At 47.2% G+C, this 12,545-nt stretch overlaps 1 protein-coding gene across 1 annotated transcript in view; it reads right to left on the bottom strand.

The window, feature by feature from the left end:
* Positions 1-12,545, bottom strand: part of ZNF697 (zinc finger protein 697) — a 33,945-nt gene that overhangs the window by 4,818 nt on the left and 16,582 nt on the right. The window contains exon 2 of the mRNA XM_070467226.1: positions 1,732-2,012. Coding sequence (XP_070323327.1) covers positions 1,732-1,975 — 244 coding nt within the window. The 5' untranslated portion in view covers positions 1,976-2,012. The remainder of the gene's footprint in view (positions 1-1,731; positions 2,013-12,545) is intronic.

Below are 12,545 nucleotides of genomic sequence, written 5' to 3'. Positions count from 1 at the left end.
TAATCTCCCCCGGGACCTCTTAACATGTCTCTCCAAGGTCCCTGCCCACTCAACCCCCTATTCCAGCCTCCTTCCCACCTGGAGACTCAGCGATGGCCTAAAGCGAGAGCGCTCATCTGACCCTTGCCCCTCCAGTTCTTCAAGCAGCTGTCTCTGGGCCTAGGCCCCACCACTGGACCTGCGGCTCTGCTCAGCATGGCCGCCTGAAGCCCTGGCGGCGCACTTGAGATGGTCAACTCTGGGCCAGACGGGACTTTCTGTGATCTCAGAAGAGATCTGCTCCACTCTATGAGCCACCAATACCTTTCAAGGCCCTAGCCTCAAAAGACAAGACCACTCTGGTCAACCACAAGAACCACCTGGCCTAACTCACTGGTCTGTTTTTTCGTATGATTGGTCAGTCTGCAACAGCTTAAGGTGGAACAACAAACCAAACACATCTCAACTTAAGGGCTTTACTCGTGTGTGTGTTTGGGGGGCGGGGAGTAGGGAAAAGGGGAGGTGAATGCAGGATCTGGAGCTAGCTGGTGAGTCCAGCCTAGAGGCTGACCCGGAACACACGTCTATCTGCCTCTGGCTGCTTATCCCCAGGCATATGAAAGACCATTCTGTGCACTGCAGGGGAGGGCGAAGGGGGTCTGGGAGGTGTCCTGGGGAAGAACTGTAACCTCAGGATCCTGATCGTAAGGTATTTCAGCTCATTTCAGTCCCCAGGGCATGAGCAGGATCAAGCAACAAAAGCCCAAAGATGGAACCAAGGAAGTGGATGGAGGCCCATTATTCTCTTTCCAGATGAAGAACAGCAAAGATTTAAGAGAGCCCTTGGGCACTTTGGGTATTAGCCATGTGAACCCAGGCAAGTCTCTTACCATTGGGTTTATTTATCTGCAAGCAGGGATGATAACTGTAACTGTAAACATCTGGATCTGTGCTAAGCAACTCCTATAACTCTCCAGCAACCCCAGGATGGTAGGACCCAGTATTACCTGCGTTCCTTCTTGTGCTGTTAACAAGTGTCATTTTATAGCAATATTTTGTATTATAAAGTACACACCAGTGAGTTACCCTCTTCACCCTTGTTTACCAGTTACAGTTCCTCCCCAGACCAGACTAAAGAAAAGAGATGTTCCTCAGACTTAAGACGGTGTGTGTGCCATCACTCAGTCATGCCCGACTCTTTGTGACTCCATGTACTTTAGTCCGCCAGGTTCCTCTGTCCATGGGATTTCCCAGGCAAGAATACTGGAGCGGGTTGCCATTTTCCTGCTCCAGGGCATCTTCCCGACCCAGGGATCTAACCTGTGTCTGTTTGCATTTCCCGCACTGGCAGGCAGATTCTTTACTACTGCACCACCTGGAAAGATGCTGTGAGGCGGTACAGAATCTGCTTAATGGTCTCCGATGGAGGAGCCTGGTGGGCTGCAGCCCATGGGGTCGCTAGGAGTCGGACACGACTGAGCGACTTCACTTTCACTTTTCACTTTCATGCATTGAAGAAGGAAATGGCAACCCACTCCAATGTTCTTGCCTGGAGAATCCCAGGGACAGGGGAGCCTGGTGGGCTGCTGTCTATGGGGTCGCACAGAGTCGGACACGACTGAAGCGACTTAGCAGCAGCAGCAGCTAGAAAGCTGCCTCCTAAGAATGCTGCCCCTGATTATCACTCTGAAGGAGCTAGAAAACAATGTGAATGGGGCAACTTCCACGAAAATTCCCCAGCTCTTTCCTCACCTGTGCAGACGTTAGACATCAGTTCCCTGTCCTCTGAGCGTCCTCTCAGAGCTTCATCCTGTGGGTTGGAGCCCATCTCCCGCTCCAGGTGGCCTTCTCTCTTGTCTGCATCCTGTGGGTTAGAGCCCATTCCTCTCTCGTCTGGGTCCCCTTCCCTGTCTTCACAGTTCTCAAAATCAGAGCCCATGCCCTTGTCTTGCGAGTCCTGGGCTTTACACACACCCTGTTTGTCTTCTTGTTCCATCCAGGAAGAACAGGATGAGGGAGGTGACCAGGGATACCTGCTCCAGACAAAACAAACACAGATCAAGATCACGTGGGTCTGGCCTCATCCCCTCACCGGGTCTGGCTTTGATTGCCATGAAAATTGATGGCACAGTCCAATAAAATGTATAGAATTCCAAGCCCTAGATGGCAGATCCTAGAGGCTCCATTTCATGATGTAAAGTAAATAGAATCAGCTGAAAAGGAAGCTGGTCTGGATGGCAGAGGAACAGTGGTAACTCATGGGGCCACATGCCAAATGTCACCGGATTACAGTCGACCCGCTTCCATCTATGAAATGGATGGGTTTCTCTGGTGGTTCAGATGGTTAAGAATCTGCCTGCAATTCAGGAGACCCAAATTCAATCTCTGGGTTGGAAAGATACCCTGACCAGAGAAGGGAATGGCTATCCACACTCCAGTATTCCTTAGAGAATTCCATGAACAAAGGAGCCTGGCGGGCTACAGTCCATGGAGTCACAGAGAGTCAGACAGGACTGAGTGACTAACACTTTCATGAAGTGGATTATTCTATTAGCATGGCTCTATAGCTTTAACAGTGGGATAACAGTGGTATTCCCATTTTACAGATGAGGAAACTTGAAGCTCAAAGAGGACCCCACAAGCCCAAGGCCAACTTGTAAGCAGTGCTATTCTGGGTACCATACCCTGCCATCTTAGTTTTATGAGTTTCTGGTGATACTGATTACTTTACTGATATAAAATTTTTCTTGCTGGTGTTAGTCACTCAGTGTTCTCCATGGGATCTTCCTGACCCAGGGATCAAACCCAGGTCTCCTGCACGGCAAGCAGATTCTTTGCCGTCTCAGCCAGATTGGCAGAAACTGGGGATTAAACTAATCATGCTGCCTCAAAGTTCTATGAGTTCTTTACTCTTGTTAAAGCTTGCCCTTCTCTAAACATACACCATTTTTATTTGTCAATTATACCTCAGTAAAACTGGGTGTGTGGCGGGGCAGGCATCTTGACCTCCTGAAACCCACATCAGTCTTTGTGAGGATTTTAGCTAATTAGGAGGGGGTCTGGAAGGAACCAGAGGAAAAGTAAAGTCAAGACAGGAGAATAACAAGCATCAGTATACTGACTTCTCATCTAAGACTATGTCACTACCAGCAGCAGCACCTGGCTCTGCAGTGAGGACCTGCTGCTTCCTGTAGTGAGCCAAGAAGTTCAAGCTTTAGTAGGTCTCTTAGGGACAGGTGGAGGGGACGCAGGGACCCTCTGTATCAGAAGCCATCTCTAGAACCTGATTACATATTTTGCCTTATTTATGCACTTTAATTGTAGATTGACCTTAATAGGAACATCCCTTGGCACAATTGGCAAAACTAAAACAGAAAGGTATGGTACCCAGAATGGTACTATTTACAAGTTGGCCTTAGGCTTGTACAGTCTGCTTTTTGACCTTCAGGTTTCTCATCTGTAAAATAGGAATACCACTGTTACCCCATCATTAAAGCTATAGAGCCATTTTAATAGAATAATCCACTTCATGTAAGTGTTAGTCACTCAGTTGTTTGACTCTCTGTGACCCAATGGGACTGTAGACTGCCAGGCTCCTATGTTCGTGGAATTCTCCAGGCAAGAATACTGGAGTGGGTAGCCATTCCCTTCTCCAGGGAATCTTCCTGACCCAGGGATCAAACTCAGGTCTCCTGAATTACAGGCAGATTCTTTACTGTCTGAGCCACCAGGGAAACCCATCCACTTCATGGATGGAAGCGGACCGAACTGTAGTCCAGTGAGAGTTGGCATGTGGCCTCATGAGTTGACACTGTTCCTCTGCCACCCAGACAAGCCTCCTTTCAATTAATTCTCTTTACTTTAAAGCATGAGGTGGATCTTCTAGGATCTGCCATCTACAGAGCCCCTCTACAGAACAGGCCATCATGTGAGCTGTAGAGAGAAGATGACATCAGATTCCTAAATCTTTTGTAGATGTCAGGTTTATATATCAAATGTATAGGGCGCCCTGCCAAGTCTGAGCACTTGAGCCAAAAATAATTGACCCCTGCCATCTATCACTCTTACAGCTTAGCTCAAGGCAGCAAAACAGTTTATAGGTCAAAGATCTTGGACTGACTTTGAAGTGTCCAGCTCTTTCTCTGCCTCGGCAGTCCCCAAACAGGACTTGCAAGAATATGGCTGAACAGTGGGACTTCCTGGTGGCTCAGTGGTTAAGACTTTGCCTTCCACTGTGGGGTGGGGGCGTGGGTTCAATCCCTGGTCAGGGAGCTAGGATCCCACCTGCCTCGCAGGCAAAAAAACAAAACATAAAGCAGAAGCAATATTGTGACAAATTCAAGAAAAGTATTTAAAAATGGTCCACATCAAAAAAATGTTTGGAAAAAAATTATGGTTGAATAAGATGCCTCTACTTCAGCTTTTCCTGCCTGCTTTTGCTGAAAGGGCTTCCCAGAGGCAGCCCGGGCTCTACAACCAGACTCTTGGGCATGGAAAGCAGGAGTTATGGGCAGCTGCCATTCCAGCGGGGCCAGCCTTCCCCCAGAGCCCAAGGCAAGTCAGTAAACCTCTTATTGTTTCAGTGTCCTCATCAGTGCAAGGAGGATAATGCTACTTAACCTTTCTCTCAGGGAGAGTGTCAGCAGGAAACATTAAAAAAGCACTTTGGAAAATACTTGAACTTGATATTCTGAGTAGTCCAGATGTGGAATTCACAGTCTTCTAAGTCCTGATGCCATTTCAACAGACCTCAGAGACACCGCAGCCCCTCCTTAATTTTGACGGGCTCATGGCCCTAAAGAACACATTATATCTATCCTCAGAGTTGATGATGTGTGTGTCAAGTCGCTTCAGTCTGTCCGACTCTTTGTGACACTATGAACTGTAGCCCATTAGGCTCCTCTGTCCCTGGGAATCTCCAGGAAAAAATTCTGGAGTGGGTTGCCATGCCCTCCTCCCGGGGATCTTCCTGACCCAGGGATGGAACCCACATCTCTTATGGCTCCTGTATTGGCAGGTGGGTTCTTTACCACCAGCGCCATCTAGAGTTGATGATATACTCCCTCAATTAAAGGGAAAAACCAAGCCTTTCTCTTAAACATCACAGGAAAACGGCTGGGACCGAGGGATGGTCACTCAGCACTATCCTGAAACACAGCGGAGTCCCTTTAGAATGTCTTAAGTGGTTACAATGCCAGGTCCCAAACTAGGATTAGGCCATAGGAGAAAATCCCTTTAAAGCCATAAACCGTTTAAGAGGTCTATCCCTCAAGGGACTGTTGACCCTAAATCACTTCTACCCATCACTCTCTCGTCTCCTGGAGCTCAATCTCTATAATAGACAGCTACACTTCTTGAGTCAGCTTGTGTAATACACCCTGAAGGTGGGGGATGGAGAGGTAAGAGGAAGGTTTGTGACCTACTGGTTTGCTAGTGACTAAAAGCAAAAGCAGCACAGAGGTGAGGGGAACTTAAAGGGAACCTAATTAATGATTTCTGCCAACCTATGACCAGCAAGAAGAATTTTATATCCATAAAGCAAAGGAATCAAATAAGAATGAGCATCACCAGAAACTCATAAAACTACAATGGCAAGGTATGGTACCCAGAATGGTACAGAAATGACTGCTGCTCTCCACCATGAAGGGCAGGGCTTAAGGGTCTACCTTGGGAAGCAGGAAATCTTAGTGTTTTTACCTCTAAGCCTTTTAAGAAGGACAGAGCGCCTTCTGAGAGAACACACCAGACAGCAAAACTGGAACAGTGGACTTTCTGATTGTGATTTCTTGGGAACCAAGAGACAGTTCATACCAGAGACACTAAATAAATAAACTTTTTTTTTTTTTTAGATTTAAGTGGGGAGACAGGAGGAGAGGCAGAGTGTGAGTTCCCCATTTAGGTCCGGTGTATGAAATTCATAATGCTGCCCTATTCAGAGTTAAGGAGGCTCTGAGCTCCCAAAGGGAGGATGTCCAGATCCTTATTCACACCAGGGGAGGGAGGATTAGCTTATCTTCTGAGAAGAGTGGGAAGCTTCTGTCACCTCGAGAGATACATTCATGGTACAACATCTGCTCCAATTTGTTTTAAAATGCTTTATGTTAGTGCAAAACCAGAATATGGATTCAGCTCCATCCATCATATCACAGGGTTCTAGGCAGCTATCAAGTAACAGAGAAGGCTATTTAGAGGTAAGGAAAGGCAGTCACAATGTATTATTAGATGAAAACTAGCTGGTTTAAAAATAATCCAGTTTATTAGGATATGCACACTAGCATACATATCGTTATACACGTTTACACAGGTTCAGAGAGGAAAATCAGAAGATTACTTATTAAAATGTTAAACCATCTCTTGGTCATTTCTAGGGACTTAACATCATTTAATCTTAACAATAACCTAATGAAGCAGGGTATGCATTTCATCTTCAGAGAGGAGGAAAATGAAAAAATGAATATGTTAGTCACTCAGTCGTGTCCAACTCTTTGCGACCCCGTGGACTGTTGCCCATCAGGCTCCTCTGTCCAAGCGGTTCTCCAGGCAAGAATACTGGAGTGGGTTGCCATGCCCTCCTCCAGGGGATCTTCCTGAACCAAGGATCGAACCTACGTCTCTTACACCTCCTGCATTGGCAGGCAGGTTCTTTACCACTAGTGCCATCTGGTTCTAATCACTGAACCGGCAGGGTAAGCCTTGGTTTTGGCCACCACAGACACTGTGCTATGTGACTCTAAGCATTTGCCCCTCTTAACTTCTCTTCGATGAGGAGACTGGGTTTGAATGTGCCTGAATCCTCTTCTCGAAGTCATGTGACAAGGAAGGAGTGTGAATCCAGGGAGGCACCACTATCAGTTTCCTTAGACATTTCCAGCCCCAGCTTGTTTACCTGACTCCCACTGCAAGCTGTTAGCTCCCTCAACACCCACCAGCGCCACCACAGAAAACTTCTCCAGGGTCCAATCACTTCAGGGTGGGATTAGCCAACTTTGCCAAGACTGCTCGGATCCTCATTTTCAGAATTTGCAATATGTTCATCTTCCTTTCTTCTCAACCCACACCCTCCCCACATCTCAAAATAGAGTAATGTTTCCAACTCTGTAAAGTCACTAGGCTCAAGTGCCTTCCAGACAAACTCAACCCCATCTGAAAGATCAGTCTGAAGATACTGCTACAGAGTGGAAGTAAATGTGACCAAGTATGGTGGAGGAGGGAGGGTGGGAGAGAATAAAGTGGAAGGAGGGGAAGTGAAGCCAGCAGCTGGGCCAGAATTAGAATTTAACCTGCACGAGTTTATTGACACCTTCTCCCAGTAGCCCCTCTCTGGACCTCTAGAAAGGCAAAGGCCATTCCTTTCCAAGAGCAGAAGCCTCACCACTTTATGGATTCATCCTCCCTTCCTGCCAACAGGTGGAAGCCGACCAGCACACACCTCTCCCGCACCTTCTTATGGATGAGCCACTGACTCTCCTTTTCTGGGGCCTTGTGCACGGCCTTGGAGAGTCCCGCCACCTGCTGGTGGGGATGGGAGTGGCAGAGGGCGGTGCTCACAGCTCCCCGTCGCCAGATGGCTTCCACTGGAACCACCAATGGAGCTGACCCTGCACTTGAGGGCATCCCTCTCACCTGAGTAATTCTGTGGGGTGCACACCGAGGGTCACCCAGTTTTCCATGTGACAAGAACTTAGGCTTGCTAGCTGAGCTCCAGGTGACAGGGCTCCGAGGTACTGTCAGGCCTCTCCAGTCTCCTTGCCATGGTATTTCTCCTCCCAGGGAAGAGGACAGACGCCCCTCACCCCAGCAGCGGGTCCGCCTGCAGCTCCGCACCCCCCTAACCCCCCCCCCCCCCCCCGCCGCCGCCCCCGCAACCCCCAGGCAGGGCAGGCGGGACCAAGCTGGGGGAGCCGCCGCCTGAGCACAGACCTCTCCCGGCCCGTTCTCAGGCAGGATGGGGAGTCATGTGCCAAGGCCGCTGCAAGGCCACGGCCGGGAGCCAGGCCGGCGGGGCTGTCATGTCAGGGGAAGGAAGCAGCCAAGAGGCCGGCCAGGAGCAGCTCCTTTCCTGTCCCCTCTGCTGTGGCGGGTCCCTTCCTTACCTCGGGGCGGCTCGGTCTCCCGCCTCCCCCACAGCCCGGGTGCCTCCTCCCTTCACTTCCCACGCCCCCTGCGCACCAAGCTCTCCCCCGGGAGAGTTTCCAGCACAGAGTCCAGCAGGGACGCCTGGCTGGGTAAAATGCTGGAAAAACAATTTAAGTCTATGGCTCCCAAGGCTGAACTCATGACTGTAACTGGGGTCTGACCGGGAATTCCAGGGGGTTAATCATTTGTCAGCCTTCAAGCATCAACTGGGTAAACAGTCAACCAGGGGGTTATGGCCATAGGAGTCCTGCCTCCTCCTGAGCGAGCCTGTGGTCAGAAAGGATGCAAAGGGCAAAGAACTCCACCCCCCGTACAGGGAGGAGAAGCCTCCAGTGAACCCCGGGAATGGGTCCACATCCCAAGGGGCAGCTGACTTCCCAGGCACACACCCAGACTGCCCAGTCCCACATGCCAACCTCCCAAGTGGCAGACTGCTGCGGTGAGGTGCATGGTAATTCCAGACAGAGCCAAAAGATTACTGCAGCTAAGTACTGACCACTCTCCAGACAGGAGAAGCTAAAATAATATGGTTTCCTCCTTGTGGTTACTGTTTTTTGTGTTTTTTTTTTAACCTGGAGAGGGAAGCCCAAGTAGAAAAAAAGAAAGGCTCAAAACCAAGGCAACAGAGAAATCCATTTACAACCCTGTTGGCCAGAGCTAGTCTGAGATTCTTTCCAATCTTTATGGTCAAGAATAGCACATATGTCCTTGGGGTCAGGCATTTCCTGTCTGTTGGCTGGGCCAGAGCCCCTCAGTTTGGCCAAAGGGCCTCAGCTTGTCACAGCTGCCAAGCCTGCACCATCATCCCACGCCTTCTGCACAAAATAAAAATTACTGCAATGCAGAGACAGATCCTAAGCGCCTTCAAAGTTAGACCATCCGCCCTAAGATGGGAAGGCACAGAAGCTAAAGGGTTTCACACAGGTGTTTACCATCCATATTTTACATTGAACTGAAATAGAATATTCTACCTGATGCACAGAAAATCTTTCTGTTCAAGATTTTTTTCTCCGCTCTGCCTGGCATCATCTACCACCACTACCTGTGTTACAGCCTCGGCAGTTTCTTCTTATCTAGCACCGGGGCAGTCTTCTTATCTAGCACCGGGGCAGTCTTCTTATCTAGCACCGGGGCAGTCCTCAGAAGAATTCAGACAACTTCTCAGCGGGCTTCCCAAGCAGCACCAGTGGTGAAGAATCTGCCTGCCATTGCAAGAGGACCCAGGAGACACAGGTTCGATTCCTGGATCAGGAAGATCCCTTGGAGAGGGAAATGGCTAACTCACTCCAGTACTCTTGCCTGGGAAATCCCATGGACAGAGGTGCCTGATGGGCTGCAGTCCATGAGGTCGCAGAGTCAGACATAACTGAGCGCGCACACACACACACAACTCCTCAATAGCTGGCTCAAATGTTCAGTGTTCGTACTTCATGGAATCACACACTCGGGAATCCCTCTGCTGAAACTCCTTCCACAGACAGGAAACAGAGGCTCAGAGAGGGAAAGTGACCAGATCAGAGACTGAAAGATGGTTTGCTAGAAAAGTTACAGCCAGAATCTCACTTTTCTAATGGCTTTTCCAGTGATCTCTCCATCTCTTTAATATAAAACATCACTTCAAGAACAGCCAGATGCATTTGGGGCATATACTTACTTGTCTTTTTTCCCCTACACTATTTGTCAGAACCAATTTGACAGAACCAATAGGATGTGTATAGAGAAAGAGAAGGAATTGGCTTGTGTGCCTATGGAGACTGGCAAGCCCCAAACTCTGCAGGCTGGGCCAGCAGACGAGACTCGGAAGAACTGATGCTGCAGTTCCAGTCTGACGGCGGTTTACTGGAGAGCCCCTCCTTGCTCAGGGAAATCAGATTTTTCCTCTATTCAACTGACTGGATGAGTCCCACCCACATTACGGCGGTCAGTCTGCGTTCCTCAAAGTTTGTTGCTGCTATAGTTGTTTAGTCACTAAGTCACGTCTGACTCTTGTGAGCCCATGGACTATAGCCCACCAGGTTCCTCTATCCACAGGATTATTCCAAGCAAGAATACTGGAGTGGATTGCCATTTTCTTCTCCAGGGGATCATCTCAACCCAGGGATCAAACCCATGTCTCCTGCATTGCAGGCAAATTTTCTACCACTGAGAAACCAGGGAAGCCCAGTTATGTGACTCCTCAAAGTTTACCAACTTAAAGGTTAACCTCATCCAAACACTGTCACAGAAACACCCAGAATAATGTTTGACCAAATATCTGTGTACCTACTGGCCCAGTCAAGTTGATGCATAAAATTAACCATCACACCATGGCTAAAAATACAGTCTGCAATAATCCCGTCCCATGTGGACATTTACTCATGAAAACATCTTATTTTTCATAAAAACTATTATTATAAACAGAGAGTGGAATGGAGTCTCAGGGTATATGCACTGTAGAAGGCAAGGCGGGGCGGGGCGGGGGGAATCAAAATCAATCTTAATTAAAGATCTACAGACACATGTGTGTGTGTAGGCATTCCTCCCCCATAGCAGAAAGAGAAATTTAATAATCTGTTTCACTAAAGGACAAAAGAGAACACAGACTTAGAATGCACAGCAGTGAGGTTGGGGAATATGGGAGTTGTTAACAAACAGCTTTGTTCTGGGAGAGTTGAGGCTGGAATTCCTTGTTAAGGTTATTTGATGGGGTCAGGTGACCTCAGGAAGTCTTTTCCAACCCAATTTATTCTGTGATCATATTCCACTGGAAAGAACAGCCATCAAGAGAATGTTCTTCACAGTGAATAGGGAGAGAAGAATGTTGGGACCAAAAGGTTTGAGGCACACGTTCAACCACCTGAGTTTCCCACGGCAAATTCAACAGGAAAAACAGCCCTTCCAATTATCTGCCTAAAATAACCATTTGGCGTCACTGATGAAGAATGGCTGGCATGTTTCAGTCCAGTTCATTTCAGCAGTGGCTGACACCTCTCCATATAACCTACCAAGGTGTCTTCCAATGAAGAGAAAGCAAGAATAAAAATGGTAGTGATGCCATCTAATCCTTCAGTGTTTCTGCCTAATAAAATTTTAAACTCCATAGCTATTCTGTTTTCAGCATAAAATGAAACATGTACATACACTTAACTACACCTTTTAAAAATTCACTTACTTGTGTTACTCTTATTTCCTCAAAAATAGCAGTATCAGCAAAACCAAGATCATAGAAAAATTTAAGACACAATCCAGTTTCTTCAAAAGTGGTAACAACAAGAAAAAAATGGTGACAAAAATAGCAAAATACAAAACGAGAAAAACATACAAGCTAAAACACTTGAAATGCATCACCCAACCTCAATGTATAGACCTTATTTGTATCCCAAATAAACAAACTAAAAAACAAAGTATAAAACAACTGTGGACTTGTGAATGAGGGTTAGTTATTTGATATTGAAGAATTACTCTTAGAAAATATTTACAGGTGAAATGCTATGTCTGGAATTTGCTTTATTTGAAGAGATATGTCTGGAATTCCAGGACAGAGGGGAGTATATACAGATGAAATAAGACTGGCATACACTGATCTCTATTGAAGCTAGGTGGTGGTAGATCTGATTTTATTTCTGCATTCACTAGAAAACTTACTAATAAAGTTTAAAAACAGAAAACATAAATCATTTTTTCCTGAAATTTAAGGTGGCTTATATTCATTGAGGGCTTCCCAGGTGACACTAGTGGTAAAGAACCTGCCTGCCACTGCAGGAGACACAAGAGATGCAGGTTCAATCCCTGAGTCAGGAATATCCCCTGGAGGAAGGCATGGCAACCCACTCCAGTATTCTTGCCTGGAGAATCCCACGGACAGAGGAGCCTGGGGTCAGACACGACTGAAGGGACAGCACACACGCATATATCTACTTACACTCTGAGCAGACCATAATAAAATATCAGTAATTTCCACAAAAGGATTAGTCTGTGTTTTACAAGTGTGCCAAATCAGGAGTGATTATAATACTTAATACTGAATAGAGCTCATGGGTATTGAGGGGAGAGTCAGTAGGGGAAAAGATGAAAGAAATTTAAGTTTCATGCTTTGGAATCTTTTTTTTTTTTCCTCTTTATGAAATAGAGGAACAGCTGTTATATATACAAAATAGAATCAGAAAACTGTATCTGCTTTCATCTACTTGCGTTTTTCCTAAGACCTCAAAGAAGGAGTTCTGAACACCACAGTCAGTGCTTGTTTATTTCCACCATTAGTTCAGCCACTCTACACTCAGGAGAGAAGAGGAGGGAAATCTCTGGCAGTCCAGTGGGTAGGACTCTGCAGTCTTACTGCCAAGGTCCTGAGTTCCATCCCCAGTCGGGGAACTAAAATCCCACAAACCAAGTAGCGAGGCCAAAAATGGGGGTGGGGTGGTGGTGCATGGGAATAGAGAAAATAAACCTGG

Source organism: Odocoileus virginianus, chromosome 5, assembly GCF_023699985.2.
Source record: "Odocoileus virginianus isolate 20LAN1187 ecotype Illinois chromosome 5, Ovbor_1.2, whole genome shotgun sequence".
NCBI lineage: Eukaryota > Metazoa > Chordata > Mammalia > Artiodactyla > Cervidae > Odocoileus > Odocoileus virginianus.
The sequence above is the reverse complement of the archived record's forward strand: the minus strand, read 5'-3'. Positions and strand labels throughout refer to the sequence as shown.